This window comes from Monodon monoceros, unplaced genomic scaffold (assembly GCF_005190385.1).
Source record: "Monodon monoceros isolate NGI ecotype Baffin Bay Population unplaced genomic scaffold, NGI_Narwhal_1 Super_Scaffold_10, whole genome shotgun sequence".
In the NCBI taxonomy this organism is placed as follows: domain Eukaryota; kingdom Metazoa; phylum Chordata; class Mammalia; order Artiodactyla; family Monodontidae; genus Monodon; species Monodon monoceros.
Window position 1 is genome coordinate 57,012,901 of NW_021703766.1, and position 25,047 is coordinate 57,037,947.

General features: G+C 45.3%; 2 protein-coding genes across 3 annotated transcripts; both read left to right on the forward strand.

Moving 5' to 3' along the window:
- Positions 1–724: 724 nt before the first annotated feature.
- On the forward strand, positions 725–14,110 carry LOC114907971. Of its 2 annotated transcripts, none has more exons than XR_003796828.1 (2): positions 725–3,808; positions 11,293–11,743. XR_003796828.1 is itself a non-coding variant. In XM_029244144.1 (2 exons), exons 1-2 carry the CDS (start codon positions 3,706–3,708, stop codon positions 14,021–14,023), a joined length of 627 nt encoding a protein of 208 aa, XP_029099977.1. In that variant the 5' UTR covers positions 725–3,705; the 3' UTR covers positions 14,024–14,110. The 2 variants fall into 2 exon arrangements, 1 of the variants encoding a protein (XP_029099977.1); XM_029244144.1 differs by lacking the exon at positions 11,293–11,743 and adding an exon at positions 13,500–14,110.
- Positions 14,111–15,570: 1,460 nt separating this feature from the next.
- On the forward strand, positions 15,571–24,261 carry LOC114907941 (zinc finger protein 551-like). Its single transcript, XM_029244082.1, has 3 exons — positions 15,571–16,273; positions 19,702–19,825; positions 21,218–24,261. Exons 1-3 carry the CDS (start codon positions 16,244–16,246, stop codon positions 23,122–23,124), a joined length of 2,061 nt encoding a protein of 686 aa, XP_029099915.1. The 5' UTR covers positions 15,571–16,243; the 3' UTR covers positions 23,125–24,261.
- The last annotated feature ends 786 nt before the right edge of the window (positions 24,262–25,047 follow it).

The window sequence follows — 25,047 nt, forward strand, 5'->3', positions numbered from 1 at the left end:
CAAATGTATTGTTCTTTGTCGAAGGTATTATATAAGATTGAATTCTAAGCCACTTCTTTTTCTTTTTTTAATGTCCTAAATTATTTATTAGGTAAGAATTTTACAAACATTACTTATATTAGCGGTAACAGTGGAGCCGGAGAGTAACTGCACCTTCTCCAAACTTGCGGCCCTTTCTAAGGCCGCGGTTCTTTCTGCCTGCAGATGTCAGCCCTCACATCTCCCTGTGTCTAACTCAATTCTTTGAGTTACTCAACCCTGTCTCTCTCATGTATGTATAAACATGTCAATAAAATCCTGTTTGTTTTTCTCTTGTTATTGCCTTTTGTTACAGAGCTTGAGCTGAAAAGGTAAAAACTGGGTAGAGGAAAGTTTCCCCACCTACATCTCTAAATACTTTACAGTGCTGAAGAACTGCAGACAACACTCCCCTGCAGTCCGCCTTCGGCCCCTTTAAGAGGAAAGGAAGCCCCTCCCTTCACTCTTGAAGCCTGGACGCCTTTTCCCAGCGTCCCTCGAAGTGCCTAGGGCTTTTGCTCCGCGGGAGCGGATGAGGAGTGCCCCTTCCCGCAGGCCTGTGGAGTTATGGGAACTACATTGCCCAGAACACACTGCACCAGAAGAAGGGCAGTGTTGCTCCAATGAAAGACCAGGACAGGGGCATTTCCGGTCTTAGGAAGCGTGTCAGGGCTGGACTTCCGGCTACTTCCTGGTTGAGGCCACTTTTGTTTCCCTCGGACTTGTTTACCGTGTCAGAGGCTGTATATCTCTGAGTAGAGGTAGGGACTGCTGCTCCCGGCCCCGCTCTGCCCACAGAGTCCGATGGCGGCAGCGGCGCTGAGGGACCCGCCTCAGGTAAACGCTCGTCCTGCGGGCCCTCACCGCCCTCCCCCCACCAGACACGGAAGACCCGAGTGCGGGGCGCCTGCTCACGTGCCCGCAGCCCAGGCCGCGGTGTCCAGGAAGATGGGGTTCCTATTTCTCACAGAGAGTGCGATGGCGCGTGGGAGAGGGTTACAGGCGGAGGTACCGGCATGTGTAAAGGCTTTGAGGTAAGACTGAGCCGGGAGGCTTCTGAAAACTTGGGGTCCAGCCTTTGTTTTTAGGGGACAATGAGTGTGAGGGAGAGTCACGCCTGGATTGGCAAACAGAGGGACCTGGGAGCCATGGAGAGTTGTGAATGGAAGAGGGACACAGTCTGTATTAGGGTTTTATTTATTTATTTATTTTTTGGTCGCACCACTCGGCATGTGGGATCTTAGTTCCCCAACCAGGGATAGAAACCAAGTCCCCTGCAGTGGAAGCGCAGAATCTTAACCACGGGACTGCCAGGGAAACCCCTATATTAGGGTTTTAAAAGTTTACCAAAAAGCTGCTCAGAGAGGGAGCAGTCGGAAATGTGCGTGATGAGAATAGTGAGGCACAGATAAGTAGAGTCCTTGTCCAGGGTCAGAGATCTGGTAATAGGCAGCTCTGAAGACTGAAACACAGAGGTTAGTAAATTAATCCGAAGTCACCTGGTTCCAGGGCTGGGTGGGGATACGGGGGAGTCCTGTGCACATGGAACCCAGCCATGGTTCCTTCCTCTTCCCACATATTCTGGAGGTTAAAAAAGAACTTAGGGAATTTACACAAGGAAAGAGAGTATGTCCCAGGTCCTCACTAGTCCTGACATCAGCGGTATAGTGTCTGAAATTTGGTGTCTTGAGGTACTTCGCGTGCTGATTTCCTGTCTCTTGCCTGTGGGGACCCTGGCAGTACCCCAATGCAGGCCAATCGGTAACATAGTGGTGTTCCTATTTCTGGCAACCAGTGTAAACATATGGTGTGGGAGTTATCTCAGGAACATATAGCAGCATGAGCAAATGTTCAGTGTGACTGAGTTGGGAACAGGGTACAGTAGGTCTCCATTCTTTCTGTTAAGAACAAAGAGCAAGGAATCAAGAATCAGGCCTGTAATGTGGCTGCCTGAGAATCTGGGCATCTATTATGGAGATAATGGGAGATTTGTATAAGAGAAAGGAGTTGGTCTTATTTAGGTTTAAAAGGCTCCACCTGGCTACACAGTGGAGAAGAGATTATGGGGTTAAGGCAGGTGGCAGGGAATTCAGGAGGAGGTTACTGCTATAATCCAGATGAGTGTTGATGGACCAGAGTTATGACCATGGAGGTGGGAGAAAAGGTTGGATTCCAGGTCCATTTTTAATGAAAGAGCTGAGTAGACTTTGGATGGTGTAGGTGAGGGAGAAAAAGGAGGAGCCAGAGATGATCCTAGAGTTTTTCATCCTATCAGCTGAAAGGATGGAAGCTCCAACAAACTGGGATGGGAAAGTTGGTGGTAGGTTAATTTTCCTTGGGAACATCAGAAGTTTTGTTTTGGTCTTGTTAAGACTCTGAAAAGTTTCAGAGAACAGTTAGTGGAGTGGGCAGTTGGACACACAGGTCTGGAAATCTGGAGAAGGCTTTCAGGAGGGAGACTTCCAAAAGTGGTGGATATTATGTAGACCAGGGTGGAGCTGTGGATGTTGTTTAGGAAGGGAATGCAGGTTTTAGTGACAACGCTATTGGAGAGTCAGAAGGACTAGTTTGCATACTAAGGAGTAGTTTTCTTCCTTGACACTATTGGGGTTGCTGGACCTCACAAAAAGAGACTAGGGAGAGGGGTGATAGTGGAAATGGTGTGGGTTGATCTAGCAAGTAGCCAAGGCTTCCATGGGATGAATGGACTGGAGATAGCTGCTCCTATGTCCAGGAGGCATAGGAGTAATTGAGACAAGATGACACTGAGACAGGGCTCCTGCTAATTCAGTACTGTATGAATTCAACAGGATTTGGTGGTGAGCTTTGATGGGTTGTAGGATGTTTCATTCTTGCTAGTGAATAAGGTCTGGGGCGAATATGGGCTTGGGAGAGTCACTGTGCCGGGCATGTGAGACTGGGCTTTTAATGAAGTTTGGGTGGAGAGCAGAAGGTTGTGGTGGCTGAATGGACAGCAAGTGCAGCATGGAAGTGGAAGAGGGTCATGGATATCTGAAATTCACATGTGGCTCTGGGTGGTTAATACTGAAACAAAGATCACAGGCAACATCAATCATCAAAGCAGCATTGAGAATTTACCTGGCTGTGGGATCCATCAGAGGATTGGGGTTGTACTAAATCATGTTAGTAATTTTCAAGCACTCTTCTGGATGCTGTTTGCCAAGTACATGGGTGAGTCCAGGGAGATGTCTGTGGTGTGGGGCAGGAAGGTGGCAGAGCTGGGGAAGTGCAACTGTGGGGTCTGAAGATGTGAGAGATGTGTCTACACAATGATGTGCACAAGGGGAGAATTGTGAGCTGACGGTCCACAGGTCCTGGAGTTGGGGCCTTAAGGGTGAAACATGAGCCCAAATTTGTGTCTTGGAGGCACAATCTGGGAGGCCCCAAGGGAATTGCTTGGCAGGCCCAGAGCTTAGATGGCATTTATGTGCTGCTGCCGCCCCCCGCCCCTCCATCTTTTGTTGCTGAGCACAGTAATCAATGGAACCCTGAGGAGAGCATGGGCATCAGTGGCACCAGGGCCTGGTATCTCCTTTGAGGTGGGGAGCTTTGAAAGAGGATGATCGTGGAGATGTGTGAGGAGTTGGATTGTGGGTTCTCAGAGAATATTCGTAGTTTCATTTGTACTAATCATGACAGGGTGGTGTGACCTTTCAGGACATTGCCATGTACTTCTCCTGGGAGGAATGGGGCCTCCTTGATGAGGCTCAGAGATGCCTGTACCTCGAAGTGATGCTGGAGAACTCTGCACTTGTATCCTCGCTGAAGAGTAAGTCCCTTACTCTTTTTTTTTTTCCCCTTACTCTTCCCAGTGACCTGGACTAGGCTCTTTCTTTCCTCCCTTCCTTTTCTTCAGAGGATGTTGTCTTATTCTCACATGTGGACCATGGGAACTGCTTCCTTGCTTAGCTTTCTGAGTAGTTGCTGTCATAGCCAGGGCTGGGTTGCTTACACTGCTTTCTCCTTTCTTTTGTAGCTTAATATCTGCTGTACTGATCTCTAATAGGTAATGATTTGAGGTATATAATCTTGTAGTGAGCCTAATGAAGTCTACCTTATTAGTGAAGAGCATTTTTCATATAACTGTGGGCTGTTTGTATGTATTCTCTTCACGTCCGTTGCCCATTTTTTAACTCTATTTTTTTTGTTATTAAGTCTTTTGAATACCTTGTATATTTTGGATGGTAACATCTTATCAGATACATGGCTTGCAAATATTTCCTCCCATTCTGTAGATTGCCTTTTTTTGTTGTTGATTGTTACGTTGTTATGCAGAAGTATCTTCATTTGGTGTAGTCCTAGTTGTTTATTTTTGCTTTCATTGCCTGTGCTTTGGTGATATCCAGAAAAATCATCACTAGGACTAATTTCACAGAACTTTTTCCTTAGTTTGTCTTTAAGGGATTTTACGTTTTTAGGTCTTACATTTAAGTCTTTAATCTATTTCAAGTTAGTTTTTATAAGTGGTATAAGACAGGGGTCCAGTTTCATTTTTTTTTTACCTGTGGATATCCAGTTTTCCTGACACCATTCAGAATTTACTCTTCCTGCCACCACCACATTTTATGTTTTTGATGTCACAGTTCACATGTTCTTATATTGTGTATCCATTAACAAATTATTGTGGCTATAATCTAATCCTTTTCTTTTAATCCTTTTGTTTTTAACTTTTATACTTGAGTGATTTAAACACCACCAACACAGTATTATAGTAATCTGAATTTTACTACATACTCAGTTTTACCAGTGAGTTTTGTATTTTCCTATGTTTTCATGTTTCTATTTATTATCCTTTCATTTCTGCCTGAAGAACTCCCTTTGGCTTCTTTTTATTTTTTTTCAAGTTTCAGATATTTATTAATCACTGTAAACCCCAACACAAAACAACAATGTGATTTCATGCATTTAGAGGGGAAATATTTCCTGGTTAAGTGGAAAATTGTGCACATGGCTTCTGGAAGACCTTCATTCTAAGAAGCATTATAGTGAAACATTTCATTTAGAAATCTGGAACTTCTTTCTTCAGTTTGCTGTAATCGACATTCACTGAGTAGAACTTGTATTGATCATTGGGACCCAGTTTGTTCCAGGGTTCTGGGTTATTCTTTCTTTTTTTCCTCATTGGCCATGCTGAGTGGCTTGTGGGATCTTAGTTCCTAGACCAGGGATTGAACCCCAGCCACAGAAGTGAAAATGCCAAGTCCTAACCACTGGACTGCCAGGGAACTCTCTGGGTTATTCTTTCTGTCCCAGCTAACATCTGGATTGAACAATTCCAGGTGCAAGACATACAATGCTGCTCCAGTACCTCCCACTCTAATAAATACAAAGAGGGGGATCAAGCTAGGATGCTTCTTGGCCTGACCAGTGATCTGGTGGAGCATGGTTGCAACAGAGGCCTTGAGTTCAGATGGAGAGAAAGAAAAATGTGCAAGGCCCAGGACTAAGTAGTCTCTTTTCCCTTTGGCATTTCTTAGAAGTCAGGCTGAGTGTCAATGAACTCCCTCAGCTTTTGTTTGTCTAAAGTCTTTCCTTAATTGTGCAGGACAGCTTTGTTAGGTAAAGTATTCTTGTTTGGCAGTTTTTTTCTTCAGTGTTTTGAATACAGTATCTACAGGATATTTGTTCCAGGAGCCCATGTGGATACCAAAATCTGTGGATGCTCAAGTTCCTTATATAAAATGGCATAGTACAGTGAACAGAGTGAACCCTCTATATCTGCAGGTTTAGAATTCACAGATTCAAAGAACCAACTGTATATCATCCCACTCTCTCCTAGGCTGCAAGACTTCTGCTGAAAAATCTACTGATAGCCTTATGAGGGTTCCCTGAGTGAAGGGGTTTCTTTTCTCTTCGTGCTTTCAAAATTCTGTTTGGGTTTTTTTGCTTGTTTACTGACAGTTTTGTTTATAATGTGTCTTGGTAATATCCTCTTTGGAATGAATCTGTACATGGACCTATAAGCATCATGAATTGGGTGTCCACATCTCTTCCCAGACTTGGGAAGTCAGACATTATTTCTTCAAACTTTCTGACACTTTTTCTTTCTATCTCTCCTCCTGGGACTCCAGTAATGCAAATATTGTTTTGCTTGATGGTATTCCATAGTTTACCTATGCTGACTTCACTTTCTTCCCCCCTCTGGCTGGATGATAAATGACCTGTGTTTGAGTTCACATATTCTTTCCACTGCTTGACCAAGTGTGTTGTTGATACTCTGTTGCATTTTTCTTTTCATTTGTTGTATTCTTCAACTTCAGAATTTCTGTTTGATTCTTTTTTATGATTCCTGTCTCTCTGAACTTCTTGTTTTGTTCCTGTATCATTTTCCTTACCATGTTGAGTTATCTATCTGTGTTCTCTTGTAGCTCACTGAGCTTCCTTTTTTTAAAAGTTATTTTATTTATTTTTAGCTGCATTGAGTCTTCGTTTCTGCACATGGGCTTTCTGTAGTTGCAGCAAGTGGGGGCTACTCTTCGTTGCAGTGCGCGGGCTTCTCATTGCAGTGGCTTTCGTTGCAGAGCACGAGCTCTAGGCGTGTAAGCTTCAGTAGTTGTGGCTCATGGGGTCTAGAGCACAGGCACAGTAGTTGTGATGCACGGGCTTTGTTGCTCTGTGGAGTGTAGGATCTTCTTGGGCCAGGGCTTGAACCCGTGTCCCATGCATTGGCAGGTGGATTCTCAACCACTGCAACACCAGGGAAGCCCCCTCACTGAGCTTCCTTAAAACATTTATTTTGAATCCTTTGGTGGTTCGTAGATCTCCATTTCTTTGAGGTTGGCTACTGGAAAATTATTATGTCCCTTTGATGGTATCATGTTTCCTTGTTTTTCATGTTTCTTTTATCCTTGTGTCCATGTGTGTATGTGTGGTGAATCAGTCATTTCTTTCAACATTTTGGGGTGAATTTTGGTTAGAGAAATAGCTTCACCTTCATGTGAATGCAAGGGTGCTGGCTGGGTATGGTATTGTGGTGTTGACTCCAGTGAAGACCCCAGGAATATAGTCTCTGTGCAGATCTGTCAGCTGAGATCAGAGTGGTGAAGACTGTAGGGGTCCTCAGTGACCATGGCAGCAGTAGTATGCAGTGGTGGCAATGGCTTTTGGAGTCTTTGGTGACAAAGACTGCTGGGAATCCACTGATCTCCTTTTCTCCCATTGAGGATGTTATGGCTAAGGGGATTTCCTTTGGAATCCATGCTGATGAACTCTACAGGATCGTCTAATGTGAAAACTGGGGATTCTGCTGCTATCGGAGGGGTTCTTTGTTGTCAGTGACAAAGCCTGCAAGGGTTCTCCACAGAGCAGGCCACTAGGGACCATGATGGCACAAGCCCAGTGGCTGACACAAGTAGTTCTCACGTACTTTGATCCTAACCATCCAGGCATCTCTGCTAAGCCAGTTTTCCCAGCGATCCTTTCTGTGCAGTTATTCTCCTTCTTTTGCTCCACTGTGTTGCTGTTTGTCTTAATTGGACACTTATGCTGTACCCCGCATCCACCCCAGGGCTATTTTTATTCATTGATAGCTGTCTAATTGTTTTTGGAAGGGGAATGAATGCTAGTATCTCTTATTCTGTCATCTCACTGACATCACTCACATAGATCCCTTTTCTCTGGTCGTTTTTTGTGCTGAGTTGCTCTGGGACAGTGCTGGCTATTCTTTTTTTTTTTTTTTTGCTGTACGCGGGCCTCTCACTGTTGTGGCCTCTCCCGTTGCGGAGAACAGGCTCCGGACGCGCAGGCTCAGTGGCCATGGCTCACGGGCCTAGCCGCTCTGCGGCATGTGGGATCTTCCCGGACCGGGGCACAAACCCGTGTCCCCTGCATCAGCAGGCAGACTCTCAACCACTGCACCACCAGGGAAGCCCCCTGGCCATTCTTTTGTGCTGTTTTTCTCTTAGGACTTGCATCATGTGTCCCAGGTACTTGCTCAGCTAGGAGTTGGGGGGAGAATCCTGTGTGCATCACAGGATAGACATGACTCCAGTCATGGAAGAGTGGGCTCAGAGGGAGCCTGGCCTTGGTGAATGGCAGTTGGTGAGGGTGTGACACCAGGGCTGTGTGTAAGACCATACCAGAGATCTGTCCCATTCAACCAGTGTTTTGTTTCCATTGCCTGTGTCCACATCCCATTGCCATTTGTTCTTCCACATTGTTGATACTTTGCCAACTTGTCAGTTCTAGTAGTTATCATTTCCACTCTGGCTTCTTTCCAGCAGTAATCTCCATCTCTCTAAACCCCACATCTCAACCATTTCTTTGACAGGTCTCCCTGTAATGTTCTCCAACATCAGGCCATACATGCTGTGCTTGGAGGTGTGCATATATCCTTATATTGAGTTTCAACAGTATCTACTCTGTTACAGTTGATTTTCATGGGATGGGTACATTCACATTCTTCTACACAGCCTCATGTCAACCAACAGGAATGGTTCTGTAGGAAGCCAATGACAGAGGAGTAAGTTGTAAACCCTACCTCTTTTCCTTCTGTTATACACTGTCTTTGTGTCCTTCCCTTGGTGGGGTTTCCACCATTCGGTGACTTTAGGAGCCCAGCAATGCACAGCAGCCATTTCTTCAGAGTTCAACCTGCTTGTCTTCAAAAGTATCCCTGGACCCATGCCTAGATATGACAGATGCACATTTGTGATGGGCTTGCCCCATTCCTATAGTGTCAACATATACTTCACCAGTATTTCTTTGGGTTCAGGTTGCTGCTGTGGAGCACAGGATGCAGAGGTACCCTTTTAACAAAGCATTTCTGTAGGAATCTCACAGGCCAGAACTCCCAGTCCAGCTCCATTTTCCCAGAAGACCCACCCCTGTCAGATGTGTGGTCCAGTTTTTTTTTTTTATTTTAAAAAATATTTATTTATTTACTTATTTATTTATTTTTGGCTGCGTTGTTGTGCACGGTCTGTGCACGGTCTTTCTCTAGCTGAGGTGCATGGGCTTCTGACCGTGGTGGCCTCTCCCGTTGTGGAGCACAGGTTCTAGGCGTCTGGGCTTCAGTAGTTGTGGCTCGTGGGCTCTAGAGTGCAGGCTCAGGAGTTGTGGCACACAGGCCTAGTTGCTCTGTGGCATGTGGGATCCTCCCAGACCAGGGCACGAGCCCATGTCCCCTGCATTAGCAGGTGGATTCTTAACAACTGCGCCACCAAGGAAGCCCTGTAGTCCAGTCTTGAGAGTCATTTTCCAGTTGGCTGAGCAGCAGAGAACACAACACAGCCAGAAACTCGAGGTGTGGGGCATGTGAAAAATGTTTTTATTTCAGGGCAAGCAAACAACACCAGAAGCAGCACGTGGGAGAAAAACCCTTCTTAGGCAGTGTAGACAAGGCTTCACTTGTGAAGAGCTGCAATTTCCAGGAGTCATGGAAGGCTTTTACCTGCAGGGAGCTTGGGAAGGACTTCCTAGTCTTGTCAGGACACCTCCAGCAACAGGCCACTCACTCCCGGGAGAAGCCAAAAAAATCTCTGAGTGTGGGGTGACTTGTCGAAGAAGAAAAATTCATTATACCCGGGGAGAATGCAAGAAAGCCTTCAAACCCCAAAACACACTTGATCAGGACCAGGGTGTCCACACTGGAAGACAGTGTTTTGTATGCCAGGACTGTGGGAAAGCATTCAGGTTCAAATCCTTGTATGTTGTGCATCAGAAAGTCCACACTATAGAAGGGCTTTACATGTGTGGTGAATGTGGCAAATCTTTTAAGTGGAGCTCGACCCTCAGTCAACATGAAAGAGTTCATACTGGGGCAAGGTAGTACAAGTACAGCAAATGTGGAAAATCCTTTAGCTGCAAATCTTTGCTTGTTTATCCCCAAAAAAGTCACATTGGAGAAAAATGATACATGTGCAGTGAATGTGCACAGTCTTTTAGCTATAGCTCTATCCTTACTCAGCAACAGAGTATTCACCCTGGAAAATGGTCTTATGTGTGCACTGAATGTGGGAAGTCTTTTACTGATAGGTCTGTCCTCCGTTATCATCAGAGAGTTCACACTGGAGAAACGCCTTATGAGTGTAATGAATGCAGGAAGTCTTTTACCTATAGCAAAAACCTCCGTTATCATCAGAGAGTTCACGAAGGAGATAGGCCTTATGAGTGCAGTGCACGTTGGAAATCTTGTACTGCTAGGTCTGGCCTCCATGATCATCAGAGAGTTCACACTGGAGAACGGCCTTATGAGTGCAATGAATGTGGGAAATCTATCACCTTCAGCTCCAGACTTCACTGTCATCAAAAAGTTCACACTGGTGAAACACCTTGTAATAGTAATGAATGTGGGAAATCCTTTAGCAAAAAATCTACTTTCTTTCAACATCAAAGAGTTCACACTGTGTAAAGGCCTTAGCTTTTTAGGAAATGTGCGATTGTCCTGTTGATTATAATGGCACTAAAGGAGCCATCTATCTGAATTCAGTGTTGTACAAATGTTCACAGTTAGGAGATCCCCTGTAAGTTTGAGTTATATGAAAGCATGTGTGGCTTCTTATACTCTCTGATCTGCTCAGGGCTCTTGCCAAATTTAAGTCACTGCCAATTTCTATGGCCAAAGACCTTTTACCTTTACTACCTGGCAGGTCCCCACAGTTTGCATCAGTCACCATCCCAGTGTGCTCAGGGAAGCTGACCACTGGTCTCCCATGTAAAGGTTTGTGGATCCCTGTAGTCTCTCACTGATATTCTCCTTAAGGCCGTTACTGCAGAGGCGGGAACACAAAGGTAGTGAAAATGCAGATCTGTAGTCCTGGGATGTAGCTTTGTGACCCAGTCTGTATTCCTGTTGACATGGTTGGAAACATCCTTCATTGCTCACCAATGTTGGCTTCCACTGAGGCAAGACTGATTCTCAGAGGGCATAAGGAGAGACATGGTGGTCATTATAGCATTCCCAAATTTATTTTCTTAAAAGGGATGCACAGATTTGTGAAATGTAAAGCCATTTTTTATAGCTTTATTTAAAGGTATAATTTACATTGAATTAAACTTTATACATTTTCTTATATACATAATTTAAAGTATGCTATTTGGTAAGTTTTGATGTAGGTATGAACCTGTGAAACTACCATCATAGTTATAATGGCCATATCCATTGCTGTATATTTACCTCATGTCCTTTTATAATCTCGCCCTGCCCTTCCCTCCCTCCAAATAATCATCAATTTACTTTCACTTAAAATTGATACCTTTGCATTTTGTAGAATTTATATGGTGGGAATCATTAAATATTTACCCCTTTTCCAGGTTTACTTTATGTTGTATAACTACTTTGAGATTCATCAATGACATTATGTGAATACTTCACCTTTTTCTTTCGGTGAGTAATCTTACATTTGGGTAAATCGCTATTTGTTTATTCATTCATCTGTTTATGGACATTTGGGTTATTTCCAGATTTTTGACAATTTAAAAATAAACGTGATACAAACATTTGTGTACATTTCTTAAAATGAATATATTTTATCTTTTTTCAATAACTTTGAGTGCAGTGTCAGAGTCATAGGGTAGGTGAATGTTTAACTTTTGAAGAAACTAACAAATTTTGATCTAAAATGACTACCTTTTTGCATTCATACCAGCAGTGTATGAGGGTTCCATTTCCTCACATCCTAGTGAATCCTGATTTAATTATTTTAATTTTAGCCCTCCTTTTAAAATTTATTTTTATTTATTTATTTATTATTATTATCATTATTTTGCGGTACACGGGCCTCTCACTGTTCTGGCCTCTCCCGTTGTGGAGCACAGGCTCCGGACGCGCAGGCTCAGCGGCCATGATTCACGGGCCCAGCCGCTCCGCGGCATGTGGGATCCTCCCGGACCAGGGCACCAACCTGCATCCCCTGCATCGGCAGACAGACTCTCAACCACTGCGCCACCAGGGAAGCCCAGCCCTCCTTTTTAAAAAAAAATTTATTTATTTTGTTGTGCCAGGTCTTAGTTGTGCCAGGTAGGCTTCTTAGTTGTGGCATGTGAACTCTTAGTTGTGGCATGCATGTGGGATCTAGTTCCCTGACTAGGGATCGAACCCGGGCCCCCTGCATTGGGAGTGCAGAGTCTTATCCACTCTGCCACCAGGGAAGTCCCCAATTTTAGCCCTTTTAATAAGTTTGTCATGCTATCTCAGTGTTGGTTTAATTGGATTTCCTTAAGGATTCATAATGAGCATTTTTTCGGATGTGTATATGCTATCTGTATGTCTTTGGTAAAGTGTATGCTCATATCATTTAGGCTATTTTCCTTTATGAGTTAGGGATATTTCCTTTTAACAAATAGGACAGTGAAATAAGAAAGATATATTGGAATTTTACCCATTTTACTCCTTGAATAACATAAGTGATTCTTTTGCTTTATGGAATAATTATTTTCAATTCCGGAAAAATATTTTTTAATTTTTGCAAATTTGGGGACTTCCCTGGTGGTCCAGTGGTTAAGAATCTGCCTTCCAATGCAGGGGACATGGGTTCGATCCCTGGTTGGGAAACTAAGATCCCACATGCAGTGGGGCAATTAAGCCTGCGTGCTCTAGAGCTTGCGCACCACAACTAGAGAGAAGCCCACGCACTGCAATGAAAGATCCTGCATGCCGTAACTAAAATCCCACGTGCCACAGCTAAGACCCGATGCAGCCAAATAAATTATTAATTTTTGCAAGTTTGTATGCTATACACAATGTAATGTTCATATTTATCATACACAATTAATTTGCATTATAGATTTATCTGCATTATTAACACACTTCATCACTTTCCTAAGTTAGACATTTAATAATATAATAAAGCCCTGCTTTGTAGTTTTCACCCGTTTTCCTTGTCTATCTTGGGGATTGGTGGGTTGGAGCAGGACTTTAAGGCGGACCAGGTGTGGGACTTCCCTGGTGGCACAGTGGTTAAGAATCCGCCTGCCAATGCAGGGGACATAGGTTCAAGCCCTGGTCCGGGAAGATCTCATATGCCCCGGAGCAACTAAGCCCGCATGCCACAACTACTGAGCCTGCACTCTAGAGCCCGTGCTCTGCAACAAGAGAAGCCACTGCAATGAGAAGCCTGCGCCCACAACGAAGAGTAGCCCCTGCCTGCTGCAATTAGAGAAAGCCTGTGCGCAGCAACAAAGACCCAATGCAGACAAAAAAAAAAAAAGGTGGACCAGGTGGTATTAAGATAGACATTCTGAAGCCCTTCTGGAAGCCAAAGAATAGGTCAGTGATCAGACTCCCCAAACGTGGGCCATACAATGTGGGTTTAAATCTCGTCACCGGCCATCACTGGGACAACAGGCAAAGCAATCCACTATCTGGGTTGTCTCCTGTGTAAAATGGGGATAAAGAGCAGCCCTGTGCCCAGGCCTTTGGAGGAGCTGAGGTGCCCGTTCTGTGTGCAGTGGCTACACCACCAGCCACACCTGCAGGTGATATCCCCAAGCCATATACCTCTGGGCCCTTCTGTCCCCAGGTGCTTCTGAGAAACAAATGGGGCTTCCTAGAACCCTCTGGTCCACTGGAAGACGTGTCTTCAGTTTACTGAGGTCTCATTGTGGAATCCCAGGGAATCTGTGGGCCACTCTAGAGTTCCCCAAGATTTACTTCACTGACTGTGACAGGGAGGTGATGAAGGTGTTCACCGTAGCCTCTGTGACGGTAAGTCAAAGCAACAAAATACAGCCTGTACTGGTACCAGAATTCCAGGATTTGCATTTTGAGAATTTCTTTTTAATTTTCACAGCACTCTGGGTATTGGGAGCTATTACTGTATTGCTGGGGAAATCCAGGATCACAAAGATGAAGTGGGTCCCCCAAGGTCACACTACAGACAAGTATCAGATTCAAGAGGCTGGATTCAAACCTGGGAGTCTAGCTGCCGAACTGGGGACAGTCCCTTTATCATGGCACTTGAAGCCTTCAGCCCAGGGCAGGTGCACAGTGAGGTTCATGGAGACTCAGCTGCTGCTGCTGTTATTGTTGGATTTATTTTCGTGATCGTTTCCCCATTCCTTGGATGTCCCAGAGCAGTTAATGTCTACTGTGGAAAACAGAATGGAGGTTTCTCAAAAAACTGAAAATAGAACTGCCATGTGATCCAGAAATTCCATTCCTGGGTATATATCCAAAGAAAACAAGAATAATAATTTGAAAAGGTACATGCACCCAATGTTCATAGCAGCATTATTTATAATAGCCAAGATATGGAAGCCACCTAAGTGCCCATCAACAGATGAATGGATAAAAAAGATGTGGTACACACACACACACACATGCATGCATGCCCACACGCAGTGGAATACCACTCTGCCATAAAAAATGATATTCTGCCATTTACAGCAACATGGATGGACCTGGAGGGTATTATGCTCAGTGAAAAAGAGAGACAAATACTGTTTGATATCACTTATATGTGGAATCCAACAAAGACAGCAAACTAGTGAATATAACAAAACAGAAACAGACTCACAGATACAGAGAACAAAGTAGTGGTTTCCAGTGGGGAGAGGGAAGAGGGGAAGGGCAAGATAGGGGTAGGGGACTTAGAGGTACAAACTGCTATGTAGAAAATAAATAAACAACAAGGATATATTGTACATCACAGGGAATTACAACCATTATTTTGTAATAACTTTAAATGAAGTATAATCTATAAAAATTTTGAATCACTATGTTGTACACCTGAAACTAACATAATATTATAAATCAACTATATGCCAATAAAAATAAGTGTTTAAATCAGGGAAAAATATTGAGCTCAGCTTAACTCATCTCTTCTCAGACTTTAGTATCTCCTAATAAAAATTATTGAGATCTTAACTTTTTTCACCCTTCTCAGATGCTTCCCCAGACTTATCTCTGCCACTATCTTTGACTAACTACATAATCATTATAAATAGTTCCTTATAATTCGCATTTCACAACTTTTTTTTTCCCGATATCATTTATTCCTCATTCACAACAGCCCCAACAATCACTGGAGAAATGATAACCCCCTCCCAGCAAGGAGATGAGATGATGGGGTTCAGATGCCCCTTTTGCACATGCCCTCTGCCTGAGAACACTATCACTCATTGAGCAGGCACTACACTGTACCAAAACAATTTCATAAATTGCTCTCCATTTGAGATAGATGTCAGATTCCTAAAGGAACGGAATATATCTTTGGTCATTGAGTAAGAAATATTAAGTGGCTAGACAGTTCTGCTTTATTGTTTAGACACAATCAGTGAGGATACAGGCATGACAGATGTTCTCTGGGAAACAGAGGCAGAGACAACTTCTTGTCCTATTTCAGGGAGGCCTAAACATCGTTACTCATCTTCCGAGTCATGGCCCTAACTAAACATACAGAGTTAAAAAACAACCAACACTTCTAACTGTATGTATTTGAATAGCAATAAAACGTTTATTACATTCCAGCTAAGAGCGGATGCATTTTGAGTCTGAATGAGAATATGTCCGCTCGCATTTGTAGCCTTTGGAAATAATTGGAATAATCTTTTTAGCCACAGGGGGCCATTTTGAGCTTACAGAGACCGGAATAATGTTTCTAAACAAATGATCCGTGGCAGACAACACTCCCCGGAAACCTGCGAACCGCCCCTTTAAAAAGGGATAATCACATTCCTTTCTCCCCAAGGTTAGTCATTTCCCAGCGCCACTCTCAGTGCCCCAGAACCTTTCTTTTTTTAATTTAAGTATGGCTGATTTACAATGTTATATTGGTTTCACGTATACAACATAGTGATTTAATTTTTTTTTTTTTGGCCCCGTCAAGCGATATGTGGGATCTTACCCTGCAGTGGAAGCGCGGAGTCTTAACTACTGGACCGCCAGGGGTCTCGTGATTCAGTATTTTTATAGCGTGTACCTCATTTAAAGTTATTACAAAATAATGGTTATACTTCTCCGTGCTGCGCAGAACGTTTCTTGGCCAAGGTAGACTCCGGGAATCTCCTCCTGCGCAGCTGTGGAAACTACACTACCCAGAGGGCAATGCGCCCAATGGTGGCGGAGTTGAGCCAATGAAAGCCCAGGGCAGAGGTACTTCCGTGCGTGGGCTTCGCTTCGGGGCGGGATTTCTGGCGTCTTCCTTGTGGCGGTCATTTTGGCCTTTCTCAGGTCGGGTCGCCCAATCAGAGGCTCGGGGCCAGGGGTCCTAAAAGAGAAGGCGTCAGAGGCCTCCACAAGACTCCGCTTCGTCCACAGACTCCGATGGCGGCGGCGCTGAGGGACCCGCCTCAGGTAAACGTTCGTCTTCCGGGCTCTCACCGCCCTCACCCCCCCCAGACACTAAAGACCCAAGTGCGGGGCGCCTGCTCACGTGCCTGCAGCTCGGGGCGCGGTGTCCGGGACGGTGAGCCGGTCGTGGGTAGGTCTTTTTCTGACAGTGTGATGGCGCGTGGGAGAGGGTGGCAGGCGGAGGGACCCGCAAGTGCAAAGGCTGGGAGGTCGGACTGAGGCGGGAGGATCCAGGAAACCTAGAGTCCGTCTCATGTCTGCAGGACACAAAGACTGAGGCGAAGTTGTGCCTGAGGAGATTTACTTTCATTCTGAAGGGTGTGAGCAAAAGAGGGACACTGAGATAGGATTCTAAAAGTTTTCCTAAGGCTGCTCAGAGGAAGAAGAGACGAGAAGAGAGATAATAGATACGGGAAAGGTCGAATCCTGTAAAAGATTACACAGCTGGCAAGAGTCTGCTCTCAGGACTGAGGCCCGGAGGTAATTCAGACATCTCGAGGTCACCTGGCTCCTGGGCTGGCCAAGGGTACTTAGCGGTCTGAGCCCAAGGATGCTGGCCGTGGTGGTCAAACTCTCAAACAACCTCTCTTTTTCCACAGATTCCTGTAACTACGGAATCGCTTAGTGATACTGGTTTGTGGAGTTTATTTCAGGGTCTCGTTAGTCCTCACCCCACCCTTGTGGTCTCTGGGGTAATAGCGTCCTGGTACTGTTCTGCCACTCTTCCAGGCCTTGGGCCTGGGGGCCTTGAACAAACACCAGGCCTAGAGTTATGTAGGATGGTTCCTATTTTTGACAACGAGTGGAATCAGATGAGGAAAGTACCAGATCTGGCATAGGTACCAGAATGTGCAAAGGCCTGGAGGGGAGGTGAGGGAGGGTTCAGGGACGTGCAGGTATCTTTTCTTTCTCATGGTAGCTGAGAGCAGTGGAACAGGAGGTAGGTCTGGAACAGCTATTTTTTTTTGGCTGCGTTGGGTCTTCATTGCTGCGTGTGGACTTTCTCTAGTTGCAGTGAGCGGGGGTTACTCTTACTTGTGGTGCGTGAGCTTCTCATTGCAGTTGCTTCTCTTGTGGAGCATGGGCTCTAGGTGAGCTGTGCTCTGTGGCTCAGTAGTTGTGGCACACAGGCTTAGTTGCTCCATGGCATGTGGGATCTTCCCAGACCAGGGATTGAACCCATGTCCCCTGCATTAGCAGGCGGATTCTTAACCACTGCACCACCAGGGAATTCCCTGGAACAGCTTTGTGAGAAATTGGGTGTCTCTTCTGGAGGTGATAGGAGCAATGAAAAATTTGGAGCAGTGGAGACAGGTGATCTGACCCAGGTCTCAACAGGCTCCCTGTGGCTGCAGCATGGAGAACATATTGGCATAAAGGAGGTGATAGGAAGACCAGGGAGAAGGATACTCCTATAGTCTGGGTGAGTGTGCTGGTAGCTGGACCAGGGTGGTGGCCATGGAGGTGGGAGATGTGGCTGGATTCTGGATTGGTGTTTTAGGTATGGCAAGCTGGATTTCCTAATTTTGAGGTTGAAAGAAGGAGTCAGGGATGAAGTGAAAGTATGGATTTTGCATGTGGAAGGATGGAAGCTCTACCAACTGATATGAGAAAGTCCATAGTAAGAGTAATTTTCACTGGGGATATCAGAAGTTTTATTCTTGACCTCTTAAGGATATGAGGTGTTTCAGAGTGCAGTTTGTGGGCATCCTCCCCTGAGGAGGAGTTTGGGATGGAGACTTATCCAAAAGGTAGTAGACAGTGTGGACCAGGGAGGAGCTGTAGATCATTTTAGTATAGGGAGTCCTGGTCAGGAGGATAATGGTAATAATAGCCTAGGAAGAAGAGAATGGGTCTGCGGACTGGGCTTCCTGTTTGGACCCCTGGTTGTGGGAGGTAGGTGTCACAACATGGGTGAAGGAGTTAGTCACAGAGAGGGTTATAAGGGTAAATGGTTTGGCATGCAACCAAGGCTTCTGAAAGATCAGTGGACATGAGATGGATGCAGAGGCATCATCAGGAGTAATTCAGACAAGCTGGTGTTTATTCACTGCTCTACCAACTCACTAGGGTTTTGTTGTAACCCTTGGTGGGACCTGGGGTGTTCTAGTCAGGCTGGCAGATTAGCTTGGGGACACAAGCGGTCATCTGGGAAACTCACAGATGATGTAGAGGGCCAGGCGCTGAGCCTTGAATGAGGGTTAGGTGGAGAAAGGAAAGCTATGACTGGTGAGGGTTCATCAAGTGCAGCACAAGTGGAGTAGGGCCATGAGTATCTGAGATCTGATGTGGTTCTTAGTGGGTAAGGTTGAAGCAAGGGACAGTCAAGGAAGGAGGCCTTCATAGCAGGATTCAAGGCTGCCTTTGTCAGTGGGGACCATCACCATCTAGGGTCGTACTTGATCATGTTTGAATTTGCCAAGCATTCTGTGGATCACATATACTGAGTAATGAATAGAGAGGCTGAGGAGATGATTTTGGTGTAGGGCAGGAGGGAGGCTGTGGCTGTGGGAGTGAAGTTGTGAGACAGTTGTGATGGAAAGAGTGATGTGCACATGGAGAGGGAGTGTGAACTCATGGTTCCAGGGCCCTGGTGTTGGCATAAGTGTCAAGGGTGAGCCCAAGTTTGGTGGTGTCTGGGAGAAATGATCTGGGGAACCCCAGGGGAATTGCCTGAGAAGAGTGGGGTGTTGTGGCTTTATGTGCTAGGTCCAGAGCTTAGATGACATCTGTCTACCCACCTGCCTGTTATTGAGGGCTGATACAGTGATCAATAGGACCATGATGAGACAATGGGTATCAGTGCCACCTGAGCTTGGAAATCTTCATGAGTTGGGGAAGGGAGAGGGGTAAGCAACTGATAGATTGGGGAGGTGGTGAAATTAGGATCCTAAGGGTAAAGCTGGTCATGAAATGAACTATCCCCATCATGGCAAGGCTGTGTGACCTTTGAAGTTGTCCCTGCGGGAATGCAGCTGTGAGAGCGAAGTGTGGTTCAAAGAAAGATGTGCATGTGAAGAGGTAGTGTGAACTAATGGCCCTAGAACCCTGTTGTTGGGGTCATAAGGGTGAAGGAAAGACCAGTGTCCGATCACTCACACCCTCCCTGTGGCCAGTGTCTCTCCCTAACCTATGTTTGTGACACCCACCTTATTGACAAGAGGCAATGTGGCCTACCTGCAAGACCCAGAGGTCAGATGTCACCTGTCTGCTCATCTGCCTATTGATGTGGGAAGACACAGAATCAGTGGGAATATAAGGAGAGAGTGATTCTAATGGCACCAAGGTCTGGTATCTCCTCTGAGGTGGGGAGTAGAGTGAGCAGAGGATAGATTGGGGCTGGGGGTGGGGGGAGTGGGGAACGTGGCATGATGATCTTGGAATCATAGGAGAGAAGCTGATGGTGGAATGAACTGTCTCCATTATGACAGGGTATGAAATTTGAGGATGTGGCCATTGACTTCTCCCAGGAGGAGTGGGGGCTCCTTGATGAGGCTCAGAGACTCCTGTACTACAATGTGATGCTGGAAAACTTTGCACTTGTAGCATCCCTGGGTAAGACCTTCACACTCTTTCCAGTGTTCTGAGATGATGTCCTGTTTTTCCTTTTTTCCCTGGAGTTAGCATTGTCTTTTCCACAGCTGGATCATGGGCTCTGCTAATTTCCTCTACTTTCTTGTCAGATGTGCTGTGGATGCCAGCACTGAGCTGTGTGTCATGCCCTGAGTAATGGACTCCCCAAGCATCCGTAACACCTGTTGCCTCCAAAAGTGCAGAGATGGGTCTGGGAGTCAGGAATCTTGTAGTTGGCTTAATGAATCCCAACTTGCTTGTCCTCTCCCTGGTGGAGTGACTATGTCCAGATCCATGGCCTCCAGTTCTTCCCCCTTCTTCTAGCTAAAGTTCTTTGTGACTGCCTGTGCCAGATCATGGTCATTACTTACATGATCCATGGGCTGTTTTTGTAAGACTCTCCTTTAGTTGTTTTTTGTAATGTTTTCTTTTTCTTCTCCAGGAATATCTCATTTTATTAGAGACTTTTTTTAAAAAATGAACTATAGTTGATTTACAATGTTGTATTAGTTTCTGGTGTACAGCAAAGTGATTCAATTATATGTAATGTTTTCTTTACTGAATACTGTCATATGGCAAGTTGTTCTAGGCCAGTGCTGGCCACTCCCCTATGTTGTTTTTCATAAGACTTGCGTTATTCAGGTTCTGAGTAGTTGTACAATGGAGGGTGCAGAGAGAACCCTGGTTGTTTCACAGAGTAGACATGGTAAGATGGTCTCAGAGGAGAGCCTGCCTGGGCCTGGTGAGTGACAGCTGGGGGAGGATATGACATCATGGCTGTTTTCATATTAAACCAGGAGCCTGCCCAGTGACCAGTAGTGCCACTGACTTCACCTCATTTCTACCTTTTCCCCATACTTGACACTTTGCTGACTTGTTAGTTCATCTGTGACTTCCAGCTCCTGACTGCCTTCACCTTTGTGGCTTCCATGGGTCACCTGTTCCTCTGTACTGCTCTCTCTGCAGTGTTCTCCCCCACTGACCTGCACATGTATCATGAGGTGTGCACATATCCTTAAATATTCCTTGAATGCCAGCTACTTGATTCCATTTGGATTTTACTGGGGCAGGACACAACCAGCCTGCCCCACATCTGAAGGTTGTTGGGAGAGGAATGAGTTGGAAGCCTTGCCTCTGCTCTGTGTGGTGCAACCCATCCTTGTGTCCTTTGTCTGGTGCGGTCTCCCCTATTTGTGATCTTCAGAGGCCTGCCCACTGCTGCCAAGCAACTACTTCCTCAGCTTGCCCCCAGCTTCCTTGTTTTTAGAACAAACCCATGGCTCATTCTTTGTTGTGTCTGACACACCTTTGTAATGCGGCTTCACTTTCCCACCAAAGTAAACATGCATTTCCTCAGCGTTTCTCTGCTTTCAGGTTGTTGCCATGGAACAGAAGATGAGGAGGCCCCTTCTGAGCAGAGTATATCTGTAGAAGGAGAGTCACAGGTTAGGGCTTCTAAGGCAGGTCCATCCACCCAGAAGACCCACCCCTGTGAGATGTGTGTCCCCATCTTAAAAGATATTTTGCAGCAAGCCGAGCACCAAAGAGTATACCCTTTGCAGAAACCAGACTTGGGTGGCACATATGTGAGATGCTTCTGTTTCATTGCAAACCTTCGCCAGCAACAGAAGCATGACAGTGGAGAGAAGCCCTGGAAGAGAGATGTGGACAGGGCCTCGCTTGTAAGGAGCTGCAACTTCTTTGTGCCAGGGAAGCCTTTCACCTGTGGGGAGGTTGGGGAGGACTTCCCAGCCACCTTGGGCCTTCTCCAGCACCAGGCCACACCCAACAGTGAGGAACTACAGAGTGGCAGCAAGAGTGGACAGGCCTTTCACAGTGAAAAAAGTCATTGCAAGTGGGGTGAATGTGAAAAATTTGCCAGCCACAGCCACACACTTGTTCAAGATAAAAGTGTCCACTCTAAAGAAGGGCTTTATGAGTGTAACAAATGCAGGAAAGCCTTCAACTGCAACTACAGACTTGTTCAGCACCAGCAAATTCACACTGGACAAAGGCCATATGAGTGTGGTGAATGTGGGAAATTCTTTAGCCATATCTCTGGCCTTGTTAAACACCAGAGAATTCACAGTGGCACAAAGCCTTATGGATGCAGAGAACGTGAAAAATTATTTACCCACAACTTTAGTCTTAGAAAACACCAGAAAATTCACACTGGAGAAAGGACTTATGAATGCAGTGAATGTGGAAAAGTCTTCAGTCACAAATCCAAACTCATTCACCACCAGAGACAACACACTGGAGGAATGCATTTTGAGTGTGGTGAGTGTGGGAAATTCTTTAGCTACAAATCCAACCTCATTGAACACCAGAGAGTTCACACTAAAGAAAGACCTTATGAGTGCAGTGAATGTGGGAAGTCCTTTAGACAAAGTTCTAGCCTTTTCCGACACCAGAGAGTTCACACTGGAGAAAGGCCTTATGAGTGCAGTGAATGTGGGAAAGCCTTTAGACAAATATTTAATCTCATTCGACATGGTAGAGTTCACACTGGAGAAATGCCTTATGAGTGTAGCGAATGTGGGAAATCTTTTAGCTGCAAGTCTGAACTCGTTCAACACCAGAGAATTCACAGTGGAGAAAGGCCTTATGTGTGCAGTGAATGTGGGAAGTCCTTTAGACAGTTCTCTAACCTCATTCGACACCGGAGTGTTCATACTGGAGAAAGACCATATGAGTGCAGTGTTTGTGGAAAATCCTTTAGTCGCAAATTTATCCTCATTCAACATCAGAGAGTTCACACTGGAGAAAGACCTTACAAGTGCACTGAATGTGGAAAATCTTTTACCCGCAAATCTGACCTCATTCAACACCAGAGAATTCATACTGGCACAAGACCTTATGAGTGCAGTGAATGTGGGAAATCATTTAGACAACGCTCTGGGCTTATTCAACACCAGAGAATTCATTCTGGAGAAAAGCCTTATGAATGTGGGGAATGTGGGAAATCCTTTAGCCAAAGTGCTAGCCTCATTCAACATCAGAGAGTTCACACTGGGGAAAAACCATATGAGTGTAATGAGTGTGGGAAATCCTTTAGCCAAAGTTCTAGCCTCATTCAACACCAGAGAAGGCACACTGGTGAGAGGCCTTATGAGTGCAGTGAATGTGGGAAACTCTTTACCCACAAATCTGACCTCATTCAACACCAGAGAGTTCACACGGGAGAAAGACCTTATGAATGTAGTGAATGTGCGAAATCCTTTAGCCGCAAACCTAACCTCCTCAGACACTGGAGAGTTCATGCTGGAGAAAAGCCTTAAGTGTGCAGGGAATGTTTTATTTCCTCACTCAGTATAGCAATACTGGAGGAGACTGTGTGAGAGCCATTTAACTGAATTTAAACCTCATTTATTCAAACATCCACCATGCAAGATTGCTCATAAGTTTCAGTTACATCTAAGGCTTTAAGGAGATGCATTATACCTTGTAACCTGCCCAGAGCTGCTGTTAGATTTATGTCACTGCCACTTTCTGTGGCTGAAGCCATTTCACCCCTGTACATAAGGCACCACTCCAACAGGCTCAGGAAAGCTGAACTCTGTTCTCCCATCTGCGTGAGGAAATTATGAATAGCCCAAACCCTTAGCAGGATCCTCATTTCTTTCTCTCTGATGTTAGGGAATGGACCTTACCCAGGTTGGGTCCAAAGGACCTATCCTCAGCTTGCTAAGAAGGACTACCTTTTTCAGGGACATCATTGTTCTCACATCATACTTGTGATGAATTTTTCCAGGTTCTAATTTACCAACGTGGAAACTGCTTGCTGCATGTTGCTCTGGTTTGTGATCTTTTGTAAAGGCCTCCTCTTGCATTTTTAATTTTGGTGGTTCTTTTCTCTCTTCCATGGGGGTTTGGAAGCAGAATTGTGATCTGTTAGCATGTAGAGGTGAACAGATTAATTTGCATTGCTTCCCAAGGCCTTGAAAGGAAGACTGCAGGTCTCTGTGGTCCTAATTGGTGGACTGGTGCCAGGATTTTCGGAGAGGTCAGAAGCCACCCTGAAGAGGAGGCCTTTGTTGTGAGAACCCCCAGTGCTTCTGTGACCAACATGAATTTTATTCCCTTGTTCACATAATTCCCAGCACCATTGAGGGGACCTCGTCCCCAGGTCCTATAAAGGAGCCATGTGCCACGATATACAAATTTTCAATGACATTTTCAGTGTCATTTATTGTTAGACTACAAGGGTCAGGTAGAACCATAATTTGTGTTACTGAACCAAACTCAGGTCCACTTGCCCATGTGCAGCACAGCCAATCTACTGACGCAAGGTTGTGATGAAGTGAAGTACAGCATTTACTGTAGGGCATCAAGCAAGAAGAATGGGCAGCTAATGTTCAAAAGACCTGAACTCCCCAGTGGTTTTCAAGGAAGGGTTTTTTTTTTTTTTTTTGCTGTATGCGGGCCTCTCACTGTTGTGGCCTCTCCCGTTGCGGAGCACAGGCTCTGGATGCGCAGGCTCAGCAGCCATGGCTCACAGGCCTAGCCGCTCCGCGACATGTGGGATCTTCCCGGACCGGGGCACGAACCCGTGTCCCCTGCATCGGCAGGCGGACTCTCAACCACTGTGCCACCAGGGAAGCCCACAAGGAAGGGTTTTTAAAGGCAACATTTGGTTTGAGTGTTGCAGCTCATGGACTTTCTTCTGATTTCTTAGTATTGAGGTAACAGGGTGATGTTTTAGTTATCTTATCTTATCTTATCTGGGGTCTATGTGCTTGTGGACAGCATGTAGTCGCCATCTTCCACCTGGGTGGGGGTCTTGGTTTCTGCTGAACAGCACAAAGATATGTGTCAGATTGTTGTTATATGTATCACTTGAGGAGGAATAAGGACTCTGGTTTATTGCTGAACTATTGTTTAAGCTGTCATTACTTTTCTTCCTTGACTGCTTTTCCTTTGTTTCTGTATTCCCTCACTTCCCTAATTAGGAACTGCTTGAGTCTGCTCTTTGGAACTCAGGGAAGACCTTGGAGACTAAAACCTCTTTCTACTAACAAACAAGGGTTACATGGAGGGGCTTTTGTACCCAGGAGGGCCTGCAGGGTCCTGCTTTTATTTGATACCCCTCAATCCTGAGGGGAACAGGGTCAGGACAAGAAAAGGAATACAGTTTTGTGTAGAGATGTTAATCATAAATTTACCAGGGGCACTTGGTTTTTTTGGGGGGGTTGGTTTTGTTG